Genomic DNA, 24,156 nt, shown 5'->3' with positions numbered 1-24,156 from the left:
CAACTGAATATTATATTTTCTGAAAGAATACATTTCTGATCAACAAAGAAAGCATTACAGATGTCAAACAACACAGATAAGGCCTGAATATGTATAGCATATACAGACTGGTGGAAATCATTCCTGTCTGATTAACCTCCATAGATGTTATCAGCAATGATCTAGGCATGTTTTTCTGGTAATGTGCAAAACAGGTGAATGAAAACAAAAAATGTCAATAAGAATACTGATCCAGTTTTCTGTACTGTTTGTATGATGATCAACATTTACAGACCATCAAAAAGGCTCCTATGTAGACAGCAAAGAGGCAGATGTGGGAACATGGCACATTCCACACTGAAGACAATCTGCTAGAGTAAGGGTAGATCCACATCTGGCTTCTCTAATCATTCATGATAGGTATTGTCCATGAAGAAGATCTGCTGCCAGTGTATCTTTAGAGAGCTTATAAAATTGTTTGCACTTTTGACTCTACTACACAAAAACTCTCAACCTAAAGTTAATCAAGACACGAGCCTAGCACTCTACAGCATCAGCTGTATAACCTTTACACAGAAAGTGTAAAGAAAAGCTTGAAGGCAAGACAACTGGAATGCTTAAAATGATATTGAAATAATTAATCATGATGCAATCAGAATCTAAAACTAAGCTAGACTGGCATTTGCAGAATACCCTGTCATGATTGCACTGTGGGCACTTCCAGAGGTAAGTAAAGATACTGATGTTAAATACTGGATAAAGCTCAACAAAGTTTCAGTTTTCAAGCAAAGAATCTACAGTGATTATAAAGAATTTATAGATAGAGTAGCTGCAAAAATCAATTTGATATGACAAGTGTCTACATCAAAATTCATGTTAGTGTTGTATAAAGATGTTGATTTTATTTTCATGAGTCAGCAATGGATTGGGGCAATTTCGGTAGAATTCCATTGGCTTCAGTAAATCTGTATTGTGAAACGTGCCTTACCTTCTTCCATGTTTCAGATTCTTACACATGCTGATAATTAGAAGGCCAACAATTTAATCTTGGAATATAAACTAACACTGTATAAATAATCTGCAGTTGTTCCCATCTTTGACATCTCTCTGGGCTGGCTGATATGCAAAAGGACAGAAGAGCATATAAGCCAAATGAAATCCTAGGGATGAGAGAAATTTTATCTTTCTAAATGCAATATCAGAGATGTGATTTGTAGATTTGATAACACCCAAAATTCTTTGCCTTTTCCACCATTTTGTTATCTGGACCTCTGTAGTAAGCAATGCATTTTTGACGTTACCTTTTTTTTTTTTCTTAAACAGTGACAAACAACACAGTTTTAAATATTTAGATTCTCCAGATCAGAGAATGCAGAGTTCTGTACCAGGCACTTTGAAAAAAGAGGTTCTTAGGGATCAAATTTGTGTTTTGTGTTGGGATTAAAGACTGTGGAAACAGTTTTTACCCTGGCATCGTTACTAAGTTCCCTAATGCTCTCTCCCATCATTGTTGTTATACCACTTAACAGACACTCAAAAATCCACAGCTAGTTTGATTTGAATTATGCTGTGTGCATGCTGGTTTAATATAACCTTGAGCTACCCTTTGGGCAAAGGAGGGTTTGAAAATTAAAAAGCTCATCTCTTTAGGGATACTATAGCCATCAACAGAAAAGATTTTATAAGAAAACCTGAAAGATTACGGATTTTTGAAATCTCATTTAAGAAGTTACAAATTTTACTTACTGCTGTTGCTCAGAGAAAATAAAAAGGAATTTCTTACAGAAAAAAAATGTCTTAAATGAGACAGTTGAACAGAAAGACTTGTGTGCCTATGAACTATGAAGCAGTTCCAGAAAGCTTATACTCTGCCTTAAAGCTGTGTATTTTTCTCTGTACTTATGCAACACATTTATATTGGAAGGCCCTCTTAAAACTGGGTGATCTATTGGTTTAGGGAGCTAAAGATTAATTCCAGATGTGGTCATGCTACTCTAGCCCTTCAGAAAGTAACTACTGCACCATCTGTTTTGTAATAGACAATTTCAAAGAGTGCCAAGGGGGATGTTAAAGACATTGGTCAAATGGCCACATATACCTCACACACAGGAATTCTAGAGGTCATAGTGCCTCAGAAAGATTCATATTTTCACTTCCCCACCCCTCCCCATCCTTCCAACATGTAAACTGAAGAAACAGCTCTCTTTCCTCCACAAATAGGAAGGAAATGTTTTCCAGATTATTAGCAGTGTTGACACATTTGAAGCCAAATTCAGACCTAAATTCAGTGGAATGACTGGAATTCATGGTGACACATCTCTTATACTTGTCTCTCTTTGGGATCCTTGTAGGTTATTCCAAACAGCTTTGTTTTGTTTTAAATGAACTCAGTAGAAGGAGGTTAATGATAAACTGACTAAACCTGGCTGGGGGCCCAAGATAAATGAAGGGTACAACAAGTAATGAAGGGTTATTCCAGATCGTGATGATTCTCCCTGGTTATTTCAGGAAGCGTGAAGTAAAGCAATTGTGTCCATTTTTTTAAACTACAGTGTTACGCATCAATACCTAAATCTCTAGTATATACCACAGATGCACTCAGGTGTAGCTAAATTCATCACAACTGTAAAATAGGAATAAGAGAAGTTCTCTCAACACTTCCTAAGTATAGATTTGAACTTAGCAGCAATAGCTCATGATCTATACAAATTGTCCTACAAAAAGGTCTAAAATGAAAACAAAATGAAACAGAAGATATACCATATGTTAGGCAGTAACAGTCTTGTGCAGTTCTAAAGAGTCACTTCTGTTGCAGTGACACTAAGTAAACCATTAGTAAAAAGAAATTAATAAAATTAACAATATGTCAATGGTTCAATCCTCCTTGGTTTTCCCAACACGTCCAGGTAGGTTTTGCAGCAAATTCTGTAATGAATTATTTCAAAAATAGCTTAGGACTAGCAGACTGGTGTTCATACTTCAGTTTCATTCGCTCTGCTGTGTTTCTCTCAATTCAACACACAATGCATAATCAGCACCTTAAACTGTAAGCCAAGTGCCTGGGTAAAGTCAAGACAGATCTCCAAGTTCAAAGTAAGGCAGATGAGAAATAAATTAATAGGAATTAATAGTTCCTCAGCATTTGCCCCTCCTTGATATTGTTTGAATTTGTAAGCCGGTTTCTATTGCAGTGGTATAAGCAAATTCTGTACAGGAAGATTTGCACTTTTTCAGAATTAAACGATACTAAACAAAGAAAGGTTGGAAAATAGAATAGGACATGCCTGCTTTGGAGGTCTTTGTCACAGCCTTTAAAATATCACATTAAAGTATCACTTAAGATGCTAGTATACATATAGATGTGGGAGGATGCACACACACCTGTTCACAAAAGCAAAGACCACACCTTAGGACAAGATTTAATTTAAAATATTAGACTCAATAAATGACACTTAGAACTAACCATTACATTCTGCAGATACTCAGGAAGAACATGGCACCTGAAACAAGGATCAAAAACAGATAATATGTTAGGGGAAAAATGATGTGGACAGAGATTATAGGAATCATAAAGAAAATACAGTTTTGAAATCCCAGACTTTGCAAAGCTAATGTGTTTAATCCAGATCTTTGGAGACATCTCTAATTTCATTTTACATAGGTACCCGTACTTACAAACATAGAAGAAACAAACAAACAAACAAAAAGCTAAGCAAAGAAGTAGCAGTCTCAATAAAAGGCAGTTTTCCAACTCAATAAACTGTTTCTGAGTCTGATCTTCTTGGAAGAAAAAGCTCCAGAACTAAGAGGTATTTATTGACAGTTTTTGTTGGACGATGATAAGACACCTCAGTTTTTCTTAAAAACTGTTAACTTCTTTTATTGGTGCTAGAACACAGTCACTGATTTTAAGAGTCACATATCCTGTTATACTCCTGTGCAGGCTAGGCCAAATTTTGCATTTGAGTCATACAATACAGAGCTAAGTACTGAGCCATCCTTTCAAGCAAGCTCAGGAAGTGGCTTCGGCAGGTCATTAGCTGAAACTCAAGGAAAATCCAGAAACTTGCAATCTGTAACTAACTGCTATTCCATAGTGGACATCATTCCAAATCCAAGTCCAACTCTAAGAAGAAATCTTCCAGAACTTACTGTTTTGTGAACTGAGATGATGATTTACTCCAGCTGAGCCCATCTACTTATCTGCTTGACTATGAGGACATGACATCCATGACACATCTTTTGCACTGGAAAAATGTGCCAGTCACTTGCTAGCCATTGGCTAGGTCATGCACACCTTGTCAAAATTATCTATTTTGTTTAAGATGTAAGGATCCAATATTACGCAGCCCAGATAAAAAAGCAAGCTTTTTATTTACTTGACACATGCAGAGTTCAATTTGTGACAGTAGTTAATCATTCACAAGCAAAAGAATAGAGTTTTAAAAAATAACACATTTGTTCCTCACCGCAGAGAATTAAGACATGGTGTACTGTTTAAGAAGTACAAAATGCATACTCCATGGACTCAATTTTGTTTCTCCAGCACATCTTTTTGGAAAACTTTGTTATCACTGTAACTTTCATTGCACAGTAGGAAACTGCTACTGCTCTCTCTTTATAAGTCAGTGCCAAGAGTTATACATAGGAAGGTCTGTTTCCATGCTCAGTGACCTTTTGGATTGACAGGATACTAGTTCTTATTTTGAGGACATTTAAATTTTTTTTTGCATCTAGTCAGGATGCCACCATCTGCCCACACTGCAGATACCTGTTGGCACACTGCAAGCTCCATGTCACCACAAGCAACTATCTTCTCCCAGATCTTCTCCCAGGCAACAAACGGGACCCGAGGAAATGGCCACAAGCTGTACCAGAGGAGCTTTAGATAAGGCATGAGGAAAAACTTTTTTCTCTCAGAGAGTGGTCAGGCACTGGAATGGCCTACCCATGGAGGTGGTGGAGTTGCCATCCCTGGCAGTGTTCAAGAGGTGTCTGGATGAGGAGCTACGAGATATGGTTTAATGGCTTGTGGTAGCAACGGTAATGGGAGGACTAGATGATGGGTTGAACTAGATGATCTTGTAGGTCCTTTCCAACCTTGTGATTCTATGATTATGTGAATTACAGATTTCCCTGTTTGGTGTGATGAGAGAAGAAGCCGTTTGCTGGCCAGGGGGTTACAAGTGTGGTCTGATGAACAGTACAGAAAAAAAAATGCTGGCCACAGGGCTTGGGGGCACAGCTGCACTGGTAGAACCACTGCCAACATCTTCCTGGCATGTCCTGCTGTGCTATCTTCTGCCCCCCAACTGCTCACCACCAGCTCACTTTCCTTCCAGGAGAGCAACGGCTGAAGGCCTACAGCTGTCCATGGGGAGACAGGTAATATGGGGAGACAGGTGATACCGTTGCCACTGCAACCTTTGTACTCTGGAAAGGTTTTAACAACATTTTAATATATTTTGGGCTTTGAAATATTAGGTATACCTATGACACGTGATGTATGACAAGTTCTGTGCACTGAATGTGTAACATCCGCAACCACTTGTAGAAAATCCTCTCGCGCTGCAAAGGCTGCACACATATCAAAATCTGCCTTTTAAGGGCCTGTTCCGACAATTACAGGCCGTTCCAAACCGGGCTTCCCGAAACGCTGCCCGGCCGAACATCGCGGCCCGCACCCGGCGCAGCCCGGCCCTGCCTCACGCCTGCGGCCGGGGCCGGGGCCGGGGCCGCGCTGCAACCTCAGGCCGCAAGGGGCGGGCCGGGCCCAGGCGCGGGGGCCGCCGGGAGGCCGAGGGTGCCCGCCTGGGGACGGCGGCTCCATGAGCTGCCAGGTGAGTGCTGCTGGGCGCGGCGCGGCGCGAGTGGGCCTCGGGCACCCGCCTTGCCTCCAGTAGGGGCCTTCTCGGTCCCCGCGGCAGAAGCGTCGGGCGGAGCCGCTTGCAGTAGGCGCGGATCCACACTCGCCTACAGAAGCGTCTCTTCCCCCTGTCGTCCCCAGGTCACGGTGCTGTACTTTGCCAGGAGCGCGGAGCTGGTAGGCCTGCGCTCCGAGAGCGTCTCTGTGCCGCAGCGGATCACCTCCCTGCAGCTCTGGGAAGAGATCGTTAAGATTCATCCCAGGTATCGGGGAAGGCGCTGTGTACAGCCGGTGCTTACAGTCTAACGTTTGTGGGGTGGTGGATTTGTTTTTGTTTTAAGAAGTAGAAGTTCGTATTATAAGCTGGAGCAGGAGGGTGCAGCAGCATTTTGGTATCATAACAGCAGTGAACTTTTCTTTGTGCTGTAACCTCCAGTGAGCATTTTGGCTGTGAGCCAGTTGCAGATACTGTGGCTTTACATCTACACTAAAAAGGCTAAATCCAATAAACTTAAGCCACAGCTGGGTATTGGAGAGGTCTAAGGCTTGTGTCCTGTTGTCCATGAGAGCCTCTGTCAAGCCACTCTGCATAAAGACAGAAAGCACCGCCTGTGGGCATGTCTGTGAGGAAGGCCAGGTGTCCCAGGAAGGGATCCAGCCCAGCCACAGCAATAAAATAAGTTCTGATCGTAAGCAGGTATTTTTGATCACTTACCTCTAACTGTACTCTGAGCTATAATTGGAGTTTATGATAGTCTTTGGAAGGCTGGTGAAGAAGGGAGCTGGCCTCAGCTTCCTGCCAAACAACCCTTACACAAGGAATAGTCCCCTCCTTTGACTGGGGAAGCACTTCACAGGGAGTCTTGTCCTGTTTTTTGTGGGTGGCAGCAGGAGCGCCCTTGTCGGTTAAGGTTGAGGAGTGTGCTGGGGCCTGCTAACAATAAATCAGATGCAGAAAGGTGTAGCATCATTTAGTCAAAAAGAGTAAAAGTGCAGGGCATAACAGAGGTTAGGACTTAGTGCTGTATGCACCAGGATTTCCATAATTTTAGCTCTGGGTTCCAGAGTCTTCCTTTGTGCTCAATGCTTCTGTGCCCAAGCTCAAAGGTTATGAGAAAAAAAAATAAAAATTTAGCAGTGCCAACTGTTGCTAAAGGAGAAGCTCTAACTGTGTTTTAGAGGAGGAAGCAGTAAGGAATGGGTGTATTTTGCATTGCACCGTGTTATCTTATTTGGTATCAGAAACAGTAGCACCTTTAACGGTTTACCATAGTTCATCAGCTTCACTCTGTTGTGAAAGATGACTTGGAATCCTACGTTTTGCATGTGCCCATGCACTCCTCAGTGGCCTTCTTGGAAAATGCTTCTGTTCCTAGCTTTTCTGGAAAAACTCAAGATAACTGTGGGGCACTGACCACAGACTTCTATTCACGTTGCTAACGGATGTTCAAACTGCAGCTTGAGCATACTTGACAATGCTCTTCTGTTCCACCCATTTTCCCCAGTGAATTAGCTTGCAAGTGACATTAATTAGAAACCATCTTTTTAATGAGCTTCTGTACTACAGTTCTGTAGTTGTAGTCTGTTCTTTAGTGACTTGCTTTACTTTCATACAGTCCCTCCCTTCAGTCTGTCCTCCAAGTCAGCGCTACTGATTTTTGCTCAGACAGTGCCTTGCCTACTTTTGTCTAGCTGGCTGGTAGGAAATAAGTTGAATTTTACATGTACCCTTTTGGCATGCCTGCTTGTTTCTAGGCAATGCAGCTCTCTACAGTCTGTGCCAGATTCTGTATTCCCAAACGATACAGTTATTATGCTGCATCTGCTAAAGTAAAATGTTGGCATGATTTTCTGGTGTCTCAATGGTGTTGTCCTCATACTCTCTGTGTGATCGCACTTTGTTGTGACAGCAAACCCTTGTTTCATGATATCTAGAGCTGTAGACTCTCACACCAACATCTCACAGATGTGAAGACCAGCAGATATACACAGAATCTACAGAAAAACACACCCTGTCTGCTCTGCCCTCTTAGCAGTGTTGTCACCCTTACCAATAGCAGACTTCAGATCCGTAAGTACAAAAGACCAGAAGCCTTTTTGAGGTTACAGGACAAGAGCAACAGTCTGACCACTGAATCTTCATGAGATCTTAAAAAATAAAAAGTGTTGAGGGATGTTGTTCTTGACAAAATTGCTGTGCAGTGTAGCCACACTGAACTGGGAGAGCATTTCCTTTTAATCCCAAATCAGATAGTTTGTATGCTCCTGAGTTACCTAGTTCATTAGAAGCTTCTGAAGTGAGTCTAGCTCATGTTGGTTGATTTTTGATAAAATCCAGTGACAAAACTTGACTTTTGAAAGTTAGCCATGATTGGTTTCTCCCTAGCTTCAAGAAAAAAATTAATGAGTAGGAGGTGGATGCTTATAACGTATGGTATTTTTTCTTTGGTGGCAGTGACGGGACCTGAGAGAATTGGCATGAAACTGTGACAGGGGAGGTTCATATTGGATGCTGGGAAAAGCTTCTTCACGGAGAGGGGTGGTTGCGTACTGGAGCAGGTTACCAGTGAGGTGATTGTGGCACTGAGCTTGCTGTAGTTTGAGAAGCATCTGGATGATGCACTCAGTCATATGGTCTGATTTTTGGGTTATATTACTTGGAGCCAGGAGTTGGACTTGATTCTTATGGGTCCCTTCCAACTCAGGGTATTCTATGATTCTATGATTTTTAGAAGTATATCGGAAGAGAGTTGCCTAAATCTCAGCAGCATTTACCTCAGCTGCCCTAGACTATGAATCAGTTTGTTGTTTAATGAAGTATCATGGCTGAATGTACACACCTATTTAGAAACCTATCTGTGTTCCTGCCAATCTCCTCAGGCTTGCTGTCATCCGGGATCAAGTGGTTTTTGCTGTTCGGCAGGAGTACGTGCTTCTTGGAGATCAGCTTCTGGTCCTGCAGACAGGAGACGAAGTTGCCATCATCCCACCAATTAGTGGAGGCTGAATCTGTGCACGTTCTGTTAGGTAGGTATCACTTCTTGCTTTGTGGAGGATCATCCTATGTTAAAATATCTGATGGATTCTGTACAATCTTCGTATAATATTTTTCTGTTTAGATCCTGAGATTTGGTGTGCAATTATCCCCATCAACATCTGGTACTCTTTGGAGAGAGCATAATTTGTGTTTCCTGCTGGAGAGAATTGTTGTGCTGATCAGAAACTATAAGCTGTTGCATGAATAAACAATTAGCACACATAAGTAAATGGAATAAAATTGACAATGAAGTCAGGCATTGTTTTGTTTTTGTTTTTAGATCTTATTATGCTTTGGTAGTTTCTTTCTGGCTGTCAGTAGATATCCAGCTTGCGTAAGTAAGATAATAATGGAAAATGTCCTGCCACTTTTTAACAGAAAGGATGATACAGAAGAAGAATTGATTGCAGATTAAAAAAATACTTTTTTTTTTTTCCTTTTTTGCTGTCAAACGGTCTAGTGTCCTTAGCACAGATTTGTGCTTTCCAGTGTAGCTTATTCTACTGCTGCTGCTCAGTCCACTTATATTCCTCCTCATCTTTAGACGAACTGGTAACTGATGTCTCCACAAAGCATGTAGAAGTGGCACCAGTGTCATCGAAACTGGCTGATAGGATGAAAATTTGAATGTCCTGGAGAGAATATTAAACTTTGAAATGAATGCAGAAATCTCTAGTTTAAACTATGATTGATTTTAGGATAAGACAGAAAGGATGGGCTGATAGGCTTACCATAAATTTGCTAACATAGTGGTCTGTGCCAGTAGATTGTACTGTTGAGCTGAACCTTGAACTAGTTCTTGTTTTGTCGTTCTGCACCAGACTTTCCTGCGAAGCAGGAGCCCATGTGCATTAGAAAGAGATCTTCCCATGGTATTTGCACTTAATATTCTCTCAGCAAGTCTGCTGAGAAGTGAATTTGCCATGAAGACTGGTCTCTTGGGGTGAGTAAGAAGATAGTATGTGTCTTCTAAATAAATTGGGGTATCAGTATGGGATAAAAGGAAGTTGGCAAATGTTAGTACTGCCAAAAACAACTACAGAATCTGTTTGGTTTTAGCCCTTCTAGGGAGCCATGGATGAAAGAGAGGATGTGCCAAAAGATTTTATCAAGCTCAAGTCTGAAAAGCTGTCTGTAGATGAAGTGTCAGAACTGGTCATTTCACCATGCTGTGGGGCGGTGTCTCTGTTCATTGGTGAGTTTAATGTTTCAGAGCTGGATCTCTGGATGTGTTAATAGTCTAATAAATGGAACCCAGCTTGTCCCACACTCCAAACTCGTGCTTCTCAAATAAATAAATTTCTGGAGTGAACCCAGGACATTTGGAAAACTCATTCTAAATTATTTAGAACAGGACCATGGCAACTCTTGAACAGTTGCATTTGGACTGAGTGGTGAGAAGCTTCTCCACTGGTGTGGCTGTCCTAGGACTGAACAGAACAGTAGTGCTGCTTATAAGTTACTCTGCTATTCCCCTGGATACACTTTATTCAAGGTGGAAAGTAGTGGCTCTGCAATAAAACACAGGTACTCACCTGTGTGAAAACTGCTGCAATTCAGATCTTGGTTGAAGAAAGTCTTGTTCTACCAATGGGCTGGTGCAGGTTGAGTCTGCTGGCTCCACCCTGTTGCTTAAGGTATATAGTATAGGTCTTCAAACCCCTTTTTTGCTCAAACCTGAGTACCTGTTGGCTTCATAAGTACTAAGCACTTATATTAACACAAAAGATATCCCAGCTTTGAGCATGACAGACTGTGTATTTTTGTAATCCATAGGCTGAATTATTCCTTGTATATTAAAGATTTCTCTTCTTTGAAGAATCTCTTTACATAGCCATAACTAGAGGAAGTCATTTATGTTTAGAGTGCTGTCCTTGGCCTCAGTGGGAGGTCCTGAGTTTTACTGTTTTTTTCTGTTGCTTTCCTTTTATAACTCACTTGTGTTTAGGTACTACAAGAAATAATTTTGAAGGGAAAAAAGTGATTCACTTAGAGTATGAAGCATATACTTCAATGGCAGAGATGGAAATAAAGAAGATCTGCAGAGATGTTAGACAGAAGTGGCCATCAGTCAAACATATTGCATTGCATCATAGACTTGGGTATGTATGGATAGACCATATTCTTCTTCAAATGGTGTATTAATCCATGTATGATGCTTGCATACTTTAAGGTTGTGCAGGAGTCTATAAAAGCTGTAATGCATCAAAGCTTGCTACTGGATTGTGCTGTTGGTTAGGAACTAGGTTTCAGAAATGAAGTCTTGTTTTTCAAAATACTTTTATTAGTAGTATTTGCCATTGTAAAATCCATATTAAGGTGTCAGGAACCTCAGTCCTGTTGTCTGAGAGTGGAGAAAAGAGATCAAGATTTCCTTGCAGGAAGGAGTAGGCCATTATGTTGTGAGGTTCTCTTCCACTGTTGCAAAATGTCACTTCTCGTTTTCCTGTCAGATTTAAGTAGTGGAACCTAAAATGTTAGAATATGAGGTTGAAAGAAAAGCATGGTAATTGCCAGTCATGCTTGTAACAATATCTTTTGTTATTCCTTGCATTGGGTACACATTTTTTTTTATTGGATATAAACCATGGAATGGTTTAACATAGTCCTAAGCCTGCACTGTTTATCAGATTTCGGGCTAAAATTAGCACGATTTGCATTGTATGTTGCAAATATTTGTTTCCTTTTTCTTTTTTTCTTTTTTTTTTTTTGTCTCCCTCCCCCCCCCTCTTCCTGGGAAGAACTTAGAATGTGATTACAAAGGTTAATATTAACTCTGAGGGGTAGTTTCTCTGGATTTCTTCTACAGTCAACAGAGACAATAATTAATTCTCTCTGAAGAGCAACTAATAGTACTTAAGCTTAGATTTTTCTCTGAGCTGTTTGCTGATGGAGTCTTGCTATAGGGAGGGTTGGGAGGCACCTTTTTGGAGTACTACCCTTGTGAAGAGTAGTACAAAACCTTGTGCAACTTCTGTTAGTTTAGCTGGGTAAAAATGACCTGCCAAATAGAAAAAGAAACATACTTTGAAGTCAACATTTGGCAAAACTGAAGCTTTGTTGCAAAATCTGTGTACTTTGAGATACGTAATATCTTTTTTCACCTGTCATCTTAGTTTGCATAAGAATTTCTGAGTTCTTCAGTTAGCTTCCTGTTCCAGACCTGTTACTGTTCATTAACCCCAGATTCCAGAGAGTTTCCTTTTTTGCAAGATAGTCATTTTCATCTTTTAATTCCATAGGCTTATTTTTAAAAAAGAAGAAGGAATAGAAAAGAAAAGCCTATGACTGGTGGTTTTATTTATTTTAAAGCATGGAATTCCTACATCTGATGCTGATTTTGGTTGTGGTTTTCTTTCTGTTTAAATGTGCACAATCTTTTGGATGTGACTTGATGCTTGCTCATTGTGAATGAGTCAGGAGATCACACGGCCAGAATACTGATGTGACATGGCTACAACTTTTGGGTGCTCTAGATGTTAAGCATTAGCTAAAGCTTCTGCTGTTTCTCTCTCTCTAGAGTGGTTCCAGTAACAGAGGCAAGTGTAATTATTGCAGTCTCATCTCCACACAGAGCAGAATCCCTTGAAGCTGTAACACACTGTATCAACACTTTAAAAGCAATCGTCCCAATATGGAAAAAGGTATGTTTGGGACTGATTTGGTTCTAGCCTCTGCAGGGATCTTAGACAGCTGGACTTGAGGCTGCTGCTGGCTCTTAGGGAAGGAGCTGTAGTGTTATGGACAGCATTTGCTCCTGAAGAGATGCTTTTTTCTAGCACCGTTGAATTTACTTTAATGCAATCAGGCCTGTGTGTGGCATTCAGGCACCAAGAAGACCCTCTCTTGCTTGTGCCTCCCAGCCACTCTTCCTCTAAACACCTTCCTGGGGTCAGAGTGAAGGATTCTTGAGCTCATCTCTTCTGAGTGGCAAAGTTCAGTTCTGCATAGACGAGTGGAAGAATTTAGAATGTGCCATGTCTTGGATGGCAATGCAGTTTGCAAGTAAAAGTGGCATTTCTTCCTATTTTTCTCTCATCTCTATGGCCGTTGGTAAGCACAAAAAATGTTAAGCAGTAGCACACATACACGTAGCAGCAGCACACAATGAATAGTATTCAGTGGTCCCAAAGCTCTTATGAAGCCACAACAATGTGTGTAGAGTGCAGCCTAAGTCTAGAAAGAGCCACACTGCATAACTACAGCATTGCATGCAATTAACGGACATTGTCTCTGCCTTCTCTTACAGTCCAAACTTGGCATGTAGTAACAGTAGTTCTCTGAGTTGCTGCTCCGTGTAGAGCACTATCTTCAGTATCACCACTTTTCTGACACCTCCTTCAGGAGACTGAAGTTTTATGATTCCAGAAATAATTGTTGGGCTCATAACCCTGCTGAATTTGCTGCTTGGGACTGGACTGCTCTTGGGTAGTCCAGACTATCCTGAAGATCTAATATTGTATTTTGAGTATTGGTGTCATTTTTCTTTCTTTATTATTATTATTATTATTATTTTTAACACTGACATTTTCTAAACACTTAAATACTCTCATTCCTAAAAATGCTGGTAGTGTTTAGGACACAAGTGCTATGTACAATACAGCTTCTGCATCCTTTCTTCTAGATCTCTTTCCTTAAGTGACTTCAGCATAGATGAGGCCTTCTAAATGTAATGGGTTCAGATCCAGGTTCAGCATCTGCCCACATGTAAGTCAGTGTTTTCTAAAGGTGATCCCTCCTTTTCTGCTTGCCAGCTAAGTGCAGTGTAGTCCTGATGTGGTCAGCAAATAATAGCAAGATGGCAGTTGAGTTGTTTGGCGTGGCTTGTGACTGTATGTAGCAGACTCCCACAATATTTCCCATTCTTTGTTTGTATTCACAGGAGATTTATGAGGACGAGTATTCTTGGAAAGAAAACAAGGAATGCTTTTGGACAAATTCAGAAAAATAACTGTACTCATTTATAAATAAAGTGTTACTGCTGCTAATGAGCATTCTGTTTTAGCTTTGAGTTGTTTTTACATAGAATCTATATGATTTTAAGCAGTTGTAATAGGCATTTCAATCTGAATAATTTAATTAGGACTATATGAAATTAATGAGCAATAGATAGGATTTTCAAGTGTTCTTAAATCCTTTGAAATCATCTCTGTGTAGTTTTTAACAAGGAGTCAGTTTTTAAAACTATCTTTCCTAAAATTCATGGTTGCAAGACATTTAGTCCTCTGCGAAATATGCTGCTTTAGTGCTTCTGTGTTTGTAATCTTTGTTTGCTGTTTTCATGGGAGCTCACAACAGGACAATTGGAATTTTTAAGTCTTAAAAAAAAATCCTGATTTTAATTTTATATGAATGAGTCAGTTTACACACTTTATGCTATTTTGACATTCTTGCAACATAAAAGCATCTTGAAGTAGATTAACAGTTTTTTCTTCTCTGTGCAAACAAAGAAGGAAATATAAACTGTGCCATGGCGTAATTAACTTCTTGGTAGTGGTTGCTTTCCAGGAGCTGTGTCTCATAGAAACATGCAGCTGGTATTACAAGTCCTTTACAGTAAAGATGTATTAACTGACCTTGGTTGAAAATTAGATCTCTGCCAGCAACAAACTTGCATTATCAATAGCACATAAACCTGTACTTGCCTAATGATGTCTAGAGAAGATTGATTTTGAAGGAGTTTTTTTTGGCTGTGTAATTTTGTGGTTCTGCAGGAAAAAACAGCTGTTAGAATAAGCTTAATTAGATTTAGTAGTTTGACCTTAGACAGGTTAGGATGCAATGTCATCAGAATGGATTAGTTGTTCATAGAAAAGTTAAATCTATTGCATATGTAAGTTGCAAAGAATTTCATAGCTTATGTACGCCTTAAATTCACATTTACATTTTTAATAGTTTTTCTCTTGTTATATTTTACAACCTAAGAGAAAAGGGCAGACATTGTGTGCCTGTTCTTCCACAGTAGACAATAGACTGCTTATCTGATTAGGATAGTTTTGTTTATATTGTTATTATGTACCACAAAGTATGGTAGATGCTAAAGTTCAAGGCATTTTTACTAATGACAAATGGCAGATTTATCCAATCATTATCGATGTAGAGAAGATAGGTATTCTAAGAAAAGGGGAATGAAGTTAAGTAAAATTTTTGCTGAAGCTTATATATAATTTCATAACACAATACTTAAGCCTCAGCTATATAAATCTGTTTCATCGTGTCTGCAGTAAAAACCTTCATAGCTGCTAGCAGCACAAAATGAAACTGGAAAAATAGGCAGTGATCTTTTTCCCCAGTTATGTCAGTCATTTTTAATGCTTAGTGATGGTTACTGTAGCAGGTTACATAAACCCCAGAAAAGCACACAACTTCAGAGTGATTAAACTGGTTAAAGCTTTATAGCTTACTGCTGCACTTTCACTCAATGGAAGTGAGTTCTTCCTCTGCAGGACAGCAGCTTCTCCTTGTATGCATGTATATACACAGCCTCCAAACCATGTGAGCTCTATAAGCTAGGCAGAGCCGAACAAGTTAAAGGTTGCATGGATGTTGGAGAGAATTCCTCTGTTAATTTGAGTGTCATTTTTGCTGGGAATTGTATGCAATCCTGACTACAGATCACTTCTTCAGACAAGTAATTCTTTTTGTTCTTTAAACAACAACAACAACAACAACAAACCAAAAAACAAACAAAAAAATCCCAAACCAGTCAAAAACAATCAAATACACAAACAGTTTCCATTTTTTTGTGTGTTTTTGCACATTAATTTGTTTGCTGTTACCATGCAACTGATTGATTTCAAACAAATGGCTAGCTTGCCTTGTGATGTAAGGTTTATGAAAGTAAAGCCTGTACAATTCTTGCATGCTCAAGCTGTTCTTTGATGCAGGAAGACTGATACATAGAAGAGTTAAATTGTACTTGGAGCTCTACAGATTCAGAGAACCTTAGGATGCTCTAGGTTGGAAAAAATGTTCAAGATCATCAAGTCCAATGATTGAGGGCAGTTCCTGTGTGTAATCACTCTGTTGCCTTGGTACTTCTCTGGTGCTGCAGTCTCTTTGAGGATTTGTCCAAGGTGACCTTAAGTGCACCTTCTCCTTCAGCAATGCAGCTGGGAAGCAGGGTGCAGAAAAGAAGAGAAAGAATAATGGTGTACTTCCCTGCAGTGACCAGGAACAATGAATGGAAGAGATGTTGTACTGAGTCACAGCTGAATGCTACAATGTGTGTATGCTGCCATGGTCAAAACAATGAAATGTCATTTTGTGTCCCTAGCTGTGCATGAGGCAAGTACTGCTTTGTTCTGGAACAATGATGCATCAGTATTGTGTAACTTTGGGTTCTTTTGCTGGCATCTGAAAGCGAAATGGAAAAGCCCCTAGGAGGGATGATGTGCATAGAGGTAAAATGTATCTCACTGAAATGTAAATACATACCCTGAGCTCTTTGTTCAGGCTCCTTCTGTAGTGCTACACTCTCTGCTGGGAGGAAATTATTTTAAGATGGCAAATTACCCTTCTCTGAGATAGCTGCCTGAGGCTGTGTCTAGAGCAACCCAGAACTGCTTCCAAATTTCCAGGCCTGGAGATGAACGTCAGCTGCTTGACTACATATCAGGGTAAGATGTGGCTGCACATGTCCTGGTTTCACAGAACTAGGCTGCTGGGTGAAAACTACATAGTGTTCTGATGACTGTGAGCTGGACAAAAGAGCAGTATAAATGCAGACCTTGTTTTCTGGGATGAGTGCAGCTTTTTCTCTGATTTGGCTGTACGTGAAGGTAATCATACCTCATTGCTGCTCTTCCAGCTGTGTCACAGTATGCTGTAGAGATGGGGCTGTGGAGAGAGATGGATGTTTCTGGAGGCAGACACTGTAAACCAGCAGGTAAATCTGTGACTAATGTAGTGACCTGCATGACAAAGGGTATGCTGGGTGTGAAGAACGTGTCTTCAGAATGAGAATTTGTCCTTCTGAAATGTCTTGAATTTGACTGGCAATATTTAAATAGACTGTTCCCTTTGTCTGTACATCAGCATTGCATAAGTTTAAGTTTCCTGCAGCAAAACCTTTCATTTTGTTCTGTTCACAAGAGAAGCTCACAATGGTAGATGTTGTGAAAACACAATGTGAAAGTGCAACTGATGGAAGAGGCACCTATCCAGGAGATGGCAGCAGAGGGACAGATGTGTGTGTGGGCAGTCGCCTGGGAGCACAGCTGCACTGTGCTGGGCTCCATCTGCTGCAAAATACAGGTGCTCACCTCTGCAATCTATAAAACTACCACTGTTGTACTAAGTAACGAGGTCTTTAAGTTACTCAAGTTCTTACTAAACTGGCTTTTCTTTCAGCTCACTTTGCCTGTAGCTGTTCAGGGAATTTCTGCTTCACAGACTATCAAATCATGGAATCATAGGAGGGCTTAAGTTGCAAGGGTCCTTAAAGACCCTCTAATCCCACCCCCCTGCTATGGGCAGGGTTCCCACCCATCAGATCAGGTTGCCCAGGGCCCTGTCCAACTTGGGGCCTTGAACACCTCCAGAGATGGGGCATCCATTAACTTCTCTGTGCAACCTGTGCCAGTGCCTCACCACGCTCTGAGGAAAGAATTTCTGCCTAACGTCTGATCTAAATCTCCCCTCATTTAGCTTAAAGCTATTTCCCTTTGTCCTATCACTATCCATGTAAAAAGTCAGTCTTCCTCCTGTTTATAAGCTCCCTCCAAGTACTACTAAAACTAAGTGTTAATAGAGTATAATGAAAGTAACTCTGCCCTAAGCTCTGAAAACTCAGTTCTGGGCTTTTCCATTAAGTGCTGTCTTGCAGAGGTACATGAAGAAAGAGTTCAAAATAGGTGGATAACAATAAATGAAAAGTGTTTCTTTTAATATCTTAGGACTGTGATTTTCTTCGTCCAGAAAACCAACCAACCAACCACAGTCTTATAATATGAATAATGTTACAAAAATTAACATTTTATATATTTTATAGTGATTCTATTTTGGAAGTTCGACTTCTGTTACTTTGAGGGAAAGAGGTAAATCACTTTTAAAACTACGAGCACATCAAGGCCTGTGATTGCCTATAAAAGATGAATCATAAGTGAAGGCGCGAAGGTTGATTGAAAAGATAGGACTTGGCTTTTCCGAGGTTGTGTGAATTATGTACACTTTATTACCTTTATGGCAACAAAAAGTTGAGGTAGTTAACTGTAGATTTCGTATTTGTACCATTGCTTTAATGTGCAAGGTTTTGTTACACACCAGTTTTGTATATTGGAGATAATACATGCAAGTTAGTAGATAAGGAAGCTGGTTTTTAATTCTCCTAAACACCAAAACATGGTGAATGACAGGATCTTGTGCCTTAAGATTAGAAACATTTGATTCTGTTTTATGGCAATTTTAAGGTTTGTAGCCATAAAGTATATAGGCATAAGGCATGGGGCTGGCAGAATACAGTGTAATTTTAGATGCCATAGAAAATAGTCATATGCATATAGGAAGGCCTGGCCCTGGTAAGGTAGCTGCACTCAGGGCTATCGAAATATAGATGTTTTGCGCTAATGTGAACTGATGTGTAGTACAAAATAGTGTACTGGTAGTCTAATTCTCATATCTATAACCTACAAGATTTCAAGTGCAGCTTCTTTGTATACCTCACAGAGTCATCACCTTAGAGTTTTTTGCTGTGTGCTACTGGAATAATGACATATTTGACCCCATTTTCTGCAGTGCTCTTTCAGTAGCATTTCTTTTCTATAGGATGTTGTATAAAAATAAATGAGTCTGTGTTCAGCACAATTCTTGTTTTTATTATAATAATGCTATTAGGCCTTCAGGTAGGCACCACAGAGGTACAGTCCCTGCTCCCAGAGAGCTTACACACTAGTTTTCAGAAGTCTGTTTGCTTAACAACTCTCTTTTCCATCCCAAATCTACATGTAGTCTCCTGTGAAACTCTGAGTTTAGACTTGATTCTAGTACTACCAGAAGTCAGCAGCTAGATTCAAGACCAAGATCAAATATAACTTGAGATTGTTGAAAGAGTTTCTGACTTCTCTGCTGCAAGCACAAACAGAAGCACATGCCGAAGTTCCAACATTTTGAGTATTATTTCATTTGCAACGTTTCTTTTTTTTTTTTTTAAAAAAAAAAGTAAAACTAAAAAATCCATAATACAAAATATACATAATATTTCCAGCATTATTTGTGGCCGTGCCAACTTAACTTAAAAGTGCAGTAAAGTCACACATACAAAAACTGAACTAGCTGTGTACATATTAATCATAAAAGAAGAATAAAACTAGTAACTTGAAGTGGTTAGGATAGAAAACCTTACGCATTGCTATGCCTTCCCTTTATTGAAGGGAAAGTATTATTCCCAGGATTGAGAGGACTCCTGTTGTCTGCGACAAAATAAAACCCAGTGTAGACTGGTGAACTGAATCATTGCTGTCCTATTTATGAACTGTTAAATAACTAAGATGTTGGGTGTCAGATATTGACCTGTGTTTCACACCTGTGGTTGAAGAAGGAAGTCTGGCTCACTGACTACATCATTTCTGGTACAGCAGCATGAGAAATAAAAGATGTGACACTCTACTTTGTTGTGAAATTCTTCCTATGGCCTTGATTATATGACCCTAGTTATGTAGAAGCTTCTTGCACATGTAGGTGTAGGATTTTGTTTTCTTCCATATAACTTCATACAGAAATTGAGACAGACAAATTTTTATCTTTACTTTTAGAGCGTTTGCTTGCAGGGTTCATAACTGTAAGTCAGGACTGCATTCTTTAGGTTTGAACAATGGCTTTTTTTGTAAATTTTAAAATAATTGTTTTGGTCACAAACTCAGCTAATGGCAACAATCTAGTCTTAACAGTCAAGATCAGAATCCAGATTGTTTTTCAGAACATTAAAAAAACCTGAACAAATGTGTAACCTTCAATAGATACAAAATAAATCCAAAACACATACAGTTATACTGAGAACAATCCAACTGTCACTACAAATGAAGCTGTTTTTTGCCAAAGAGATGGTTGGCTCATGACTGATTAATCTTTAGTGATTTAAAAAGAAGACAATAAAACTTCCTAACATCCTCAGATGTATTTTTTTTTTAAACGTCCCTCAGAAAATAATTCTAAAAGTGCCTAACTGTATTTACAAACTAGCTTTTGGGGGAAAAAACATAACTTCAGGTTCTGTGTCAGTTAGGCACATTTAAATGTTTTACTCTTCAAGTAAATCACATCAAGTCAGAAACAATCTTAGTTATGTGGCAGCATCCATAAAGACAACATGCAGTGTGTCTTCTGTCACAGCTGCACTTAAGTAACCACCAGCTATGAGAGCGAAAGGCAGACAGAAGGCCTAATCCCCTGACTATTACCAGTCTTACAGGGCCTCCTGACTGATCTATCATTAAAACTGGGCAGCACGTGATAAATTTGAGGTGTGTAACTTACACAAACACCCAACTGTGTTCAGAGTTCCTGCAGAGCTTTACAGTACTTTACTATGTAAAAAACAAGCCAACTTCTTCAAGACATGAAGACAAAGAACCGAATAAAAAAATGACAAGTAAGTAGGTCACACTGAACTTTGGTTTCCTGGATGGCACTGAGATGCTAAAGAAACAAGTGCAGTTCATGATTTATCGTAGAGTCGTAGAATCACCAAGGTTGGAAAAGACCTACAGGATCTTTTCCATCTTCTGTCCTAACATGTGCATACCACCTCAGTCATATCCCCTTAAGCTCACCTCGTGCTCTTACTATTGCAAAATCTTCCAGTACAAAATTAAGGGCAAGATTTTGACTCTTTTCTCTATTTGCCAAAAGCTAAACTGTAGTCACGTGGCCTGTGCACGTAAAGCCCAGCGTAACAGTATTGGTAGTTCTTCTCCAGATGAAATTTGAAAGCCAGTCATAACATGACAGAGAACATGGTGTAAGTGGTTATGAAATTCTTATTTTCTTCTCAGAGGCAGTATTCAGAAGGCAGTTACGTGTGTCATTGTGTCATTTGGCAGTATTTTCCAAAAACAGTGTACTTCAATAATTTGTGACCTTAGTGCGAGGAAATGGTGACCTTTTGGAACAGTATGCCCATCCAGTTGCCCTGTCACTGATAGATGTCTTCTTACATAGCTCCCACTTCATAGATTAGTTAAGACAAAGGTTTGCTTGTACAAATTTCTGTAAAACAATAAGAATGGAGCTAGTCAATGAAAAAATGAGTTTTCTTCCAGTCTGGAAACAGTATTCACCACACATTCATCATCAACTTAATAGAAAGTGTCCTTTACACATATGGTACTTGTCAACTGAATTACGAACTGATGCTGTTCCACAATAATCTGAAATAAATTGTTCTGTTTCACTCTGCAGTGGATCAGGAGAAGTGTTGCTGGCACAGTACATTACTGTAAACTCCGGACCTGCCAGTTCTAAGGGCTAAGTTTGTTTGAAAGGCAAAAATATACAAGAAAAGGCACTATAAATCACTTTTGAAAAAACAAAACCAACAAACTGTCCTGCAGTTACTCTTATAATAGAGCAGAATCTGTAAAATATTTTCATCTATAAAAAAAAAACCCAACAATTTAATTAAAAATGTTTAAATGTTATTAAGCTTTAAGGCACTCCAGCTGAAGAACTGATTGGATCACAATTTCTACTGGTGGCTCAGATCTCCTCTCTTTATCCATATAATACATCTTCAGTCTTTGTCTTTCGTGAGTTCTGTAATTTCATCAATATCTTCTATATCCTGTGTCATTTTTTCATACTGTCTCTTGAAGAAGCCAAGCTGTGAGGAGTATGGAAATAACACCATGTTACAATCAGTGATCAATAGTTAGATCTCTAGGTTAAGCTAAATACTGTGGTGGAAGAAATGCACAATGTGTGTATGCACACACATGGAGTGTTTGATTTATAGATGATTCCTGAATGTAGAGTGAAAGAAATTGGGCCTTCATTTCCTGCCCAGGGCAATAAATTCCAAAATAGTAGTGCTGAGCAGCCAGTCTCCCTGCCAAGACACAGGGATATCTAGGCTGTCTTGGTGTGCCAGGGTCCCCCAAGAACCAGTGCTCTGGCATGCACAAAAGCTTCTCCCTCCCTCTTATCAAGGTATCCTTTGTAACCCACTTTTTGCCATCACTTCAGCATGTATCCTCTCCTTACTTCTATTCCCCAGACTTGCCCACTGAAAACACAGTTGGTGAGCTGTGGAGGGAGACAGGGAGAGAGACAAAATGCTGCTGTCCTCATTTTAAGGCACTGGCAGCACATTTATCATTTTCACATTGCCCGTATCTATGGTGATTCACTTCAGAATTTTGATTTTAAAGGCTCCCATCAAGAGTGGAAAGCCAATGCAGTATTATTCTTACCACTAAACTGCGTATGTGGTTTTGTTCAGGACTAATGAAGAGAGGTTCCAAAGAAAACAGCCCACATGTACTTATCCCTTTCTGCTTTTCTTTTTAAGAATATAAACACCTACTTACTTTCCATAAAACAGCAACCAATGCTAACAGCAAGAGGAGTCCAGCCAATATACTGCCAATCACAACACCAATTGGTATCTCAGCTTTCTCATCTGGCTTTATTATTGTAACTGGGATCTGAAAGCAGAGAGATGTGGTAGGGGTTAACATTAACAGCATGTAAAGCAGGATTTGTAAACCAAGTACTTACTAAGGATAGCTGTAGTGCACACACGCCAAGATCAGTGACTGAAACACACCAGACAACGGCAACCTTTTCACTGGGGTCCACAGGCACCTGCTTGCACCACAGTAGCACTGGACATTTAAATATTAGGGACCCTCATCAGAGGGTCTCCCAGAGCGTGGACGCCCTGCTACTAGGTAAACCAGAGATACTGACATGCAGGCTGGGAATAGCTGTGCTTACAGCCCCATCTACTCAAAACAGAATTCAGCTGCATCAGTTAGAGAAGGACTACTTCCAACCAAGTGTTTTCAGACTCCATTCTCTGCAGTGGGCAGCCATCAGAAACAATATTAATTGTTAGATCTTCTAGTGTTAATCTGTATTCTCCCGAGTTAGCTTCAAGAATTTGCAGTAAGACATAGGGGTCAGACAGAAGTGCCTCTAGGACATTTGTGCTTCCCAAGAAATACCAGAGAGCTCACAGAACAGTGTACAGTGTCTGAAAGTTCATTTTCAGGTGATACCCTATCTAGTCAGATTGCGTATGACCAGCTGTCTAGTTTCACATAATGTAGTGGCACAGGGAAATACTGCTGTAATATTTATGGACTGTCAAATCTTTGGAACGACATGTGTTTAGCATGAAGATTTTTTTTCCTTCCTGAAACATGATAAAAGAAGTCATGTCAGTTTACTTTCTCAGGGTTGCTTGCTCAGTGCATTTGTCTGTTGTAATTTAATCTTAAGCTTTCTGGGAAACTTGCACTGAGCTGACATCTCAGTGATTTAAGTCATTTCTGCTGGACAGCTCTACTGTTGTGTTAGGTGTGGCTTTATGTATTCATTTCACTGAGGCAGGCTGGCTTTATGTATTCTCTAACGGAGTAGCTGTAATGATGATTATAGCAGGTTAACATTCTGCCCTCCAGCTGGCAGTCCTTCCCTACGTGGAAAGAATCTGAAAGCTTTTACGCAAAAGTATCGGGCAGTTTCTCCACATAACATCACAAGGTAATATTAATTAATTTGACTACACGGCAATCCAACTCATCCAGATTTTAAAAAGTCAATTTCATGTCTACATGCTGTTTGCCTGGTTGGAATTCACTTCATCTAATGCTATACCTACAGTATGGCCCTTGGCTTCCAATGCGATGTGATTAACTGCATCTCAAATATATATATTCTTTCTACTGATATGAGTTTATAGGAGTGCTAACTATTGTATCGATTTCTAATGTAGATACTAAGTTGGACAAATCCTACCACTCCAGCTGCTTTTCTAAAATAACAGTGTAAATTGGAAACAAACTCAGATTGCCATTGCATGGTCCCATTCCAAAGGAAGTGTGAAGGGACAGAGAGTGGCCATTATTTCTGGCCTGCCAAGCTATGTGTGCAGTTCTGGATGCCGGCTCCAACACTGAGGTAGCAAAGGGAACTGTTGGCCCTTGGAGAGTATATGGTACACTGCCCCTTACCAGCTGGCACGTCTGCCAACTCTTCTCACAGGGCAAGAGCTTATTTAGTACAGATGCGACTAAACTTCACCAGAACATAATGTGGATAACTTTCATGGTCT

The 24,156-nt window shown here is 39.9% G+C and overlaps 3 protein-coding genes across 8 annotated transcripts in view; 2 read left to right on the top strand and 1 right to left on the bottom strand.

The window, feature by feature from the left end:
* Positions 1-5,003: 5,003 nt before the first annotated feature.
* LOC101748752 (molybdopterin synthase sulfur carrier subunit-like) lies at positions 5,004-9,977 on the top strand. The gene is made up of 5 exons (XM_040656049.2): positions 5,004-5,022; positions 5,608-5,819; positions 5,987-6,108; positions 8,726-8,872; positions 9,942-9,977. The coding sequence occupies exons 1-4, from the start codon at positions 5,004-5,006 to the stop codon at positions 8,850-8,852; spliced, it is 480 nt and encodes a 159-aa protein (XP_040511983.2). The 3' UTR covers positions 8,853-8,872; positions 9,942-9,977.
* On the top strand, positions 5,771-13,874 carry MOCS2 (molybdenum cofactor synthesis 2). 6 transcript variants are annotated; one of them, XM_046905757.1, is made up of 10 exons: positions 5,771-5,819; positions 5,987-6,108; positions 8,301-8,416; positions 8,726-8,872; positions 8,965-9,133; positions 9,704-9,825; positions 9,942-10,077; positions 10,831-10,984; positions 12,403-12,526; positions 13,765-13,874. In XM_046905757.1, the coding sequence occupies exons 7-10, from the start codon at positions 9,957-9,959 to the stop codon at positions 13,831-13,833; spliced, it is 468 nt and encodes a 155-aa protein (XP_046761713.1). In that variant the 5' UTR covers positions 5,771-5,819; positions 5,987-6,108; positions 8,301-8,416; positions 8,726-8,872; positions 8,965-9,133; positions 9,704-9,825; positions 9,942-9,956; the 3' UTR covers positions 13,834-13,874. The 6 variants fall into 6 exon arrangements, with proteins under 6 accessions (XP_046761713.1, XP_046761712.1, XP_046761710.1 ...); XM_046905756.1 differs by lacking the exon at positions 8,301-8,416 and adding an exon at positions 7,781-7,916; XM_046905754.1 differs by lacking the exons at positions 5,987-6,108; positions 8,301-8,416.
* A 4,802-nt stretch (positions 13,875-18,676) lies between these two features.
* Positions 18,677-24,156, bottom strand: part of ITGA2 (integrin subunit alpha 2) — a 64,934-nt gene continuing 59,454 nt past the window's right edge. The window contains exons 29-30 of the mRNA XM_003642982.6: positions 22,406-22,522; positions 18,677-21,699 (exon numbers count right to left, since the gene is read on the bottom strand). Coding sequence (XP_003643030.3) covers positions 21,610-21,699; positions 22,406-22,522 — 207 coding nt within the window. The 3' untranslated portion in view covers positions 18,677-21,609. The remainder of the gene's footprint in view (positions 21,700-22,405; positions 22,523-24,156) is intronic.

This window comes from Gallus gallus, chromosome Z (genome assembly GCF_016699485.2).
Source record: "Gallus gallus isolate bGalGal1 chromosome Z, bGalGal1.mat.broiler.GRCg7b, whole genome shotgun sequence".
Taxonomy (NCBI): Eukaryota; Metazoa; Chordata; class Aves; order Galliformes; family Phasianidae; genus Gallus; species Gallus gallus.
The sequence above is the reverse complement of the archived record's forward strand: the minus strand, read 5'-3'. Positions and strand labels throughout refer to the sequence as shown.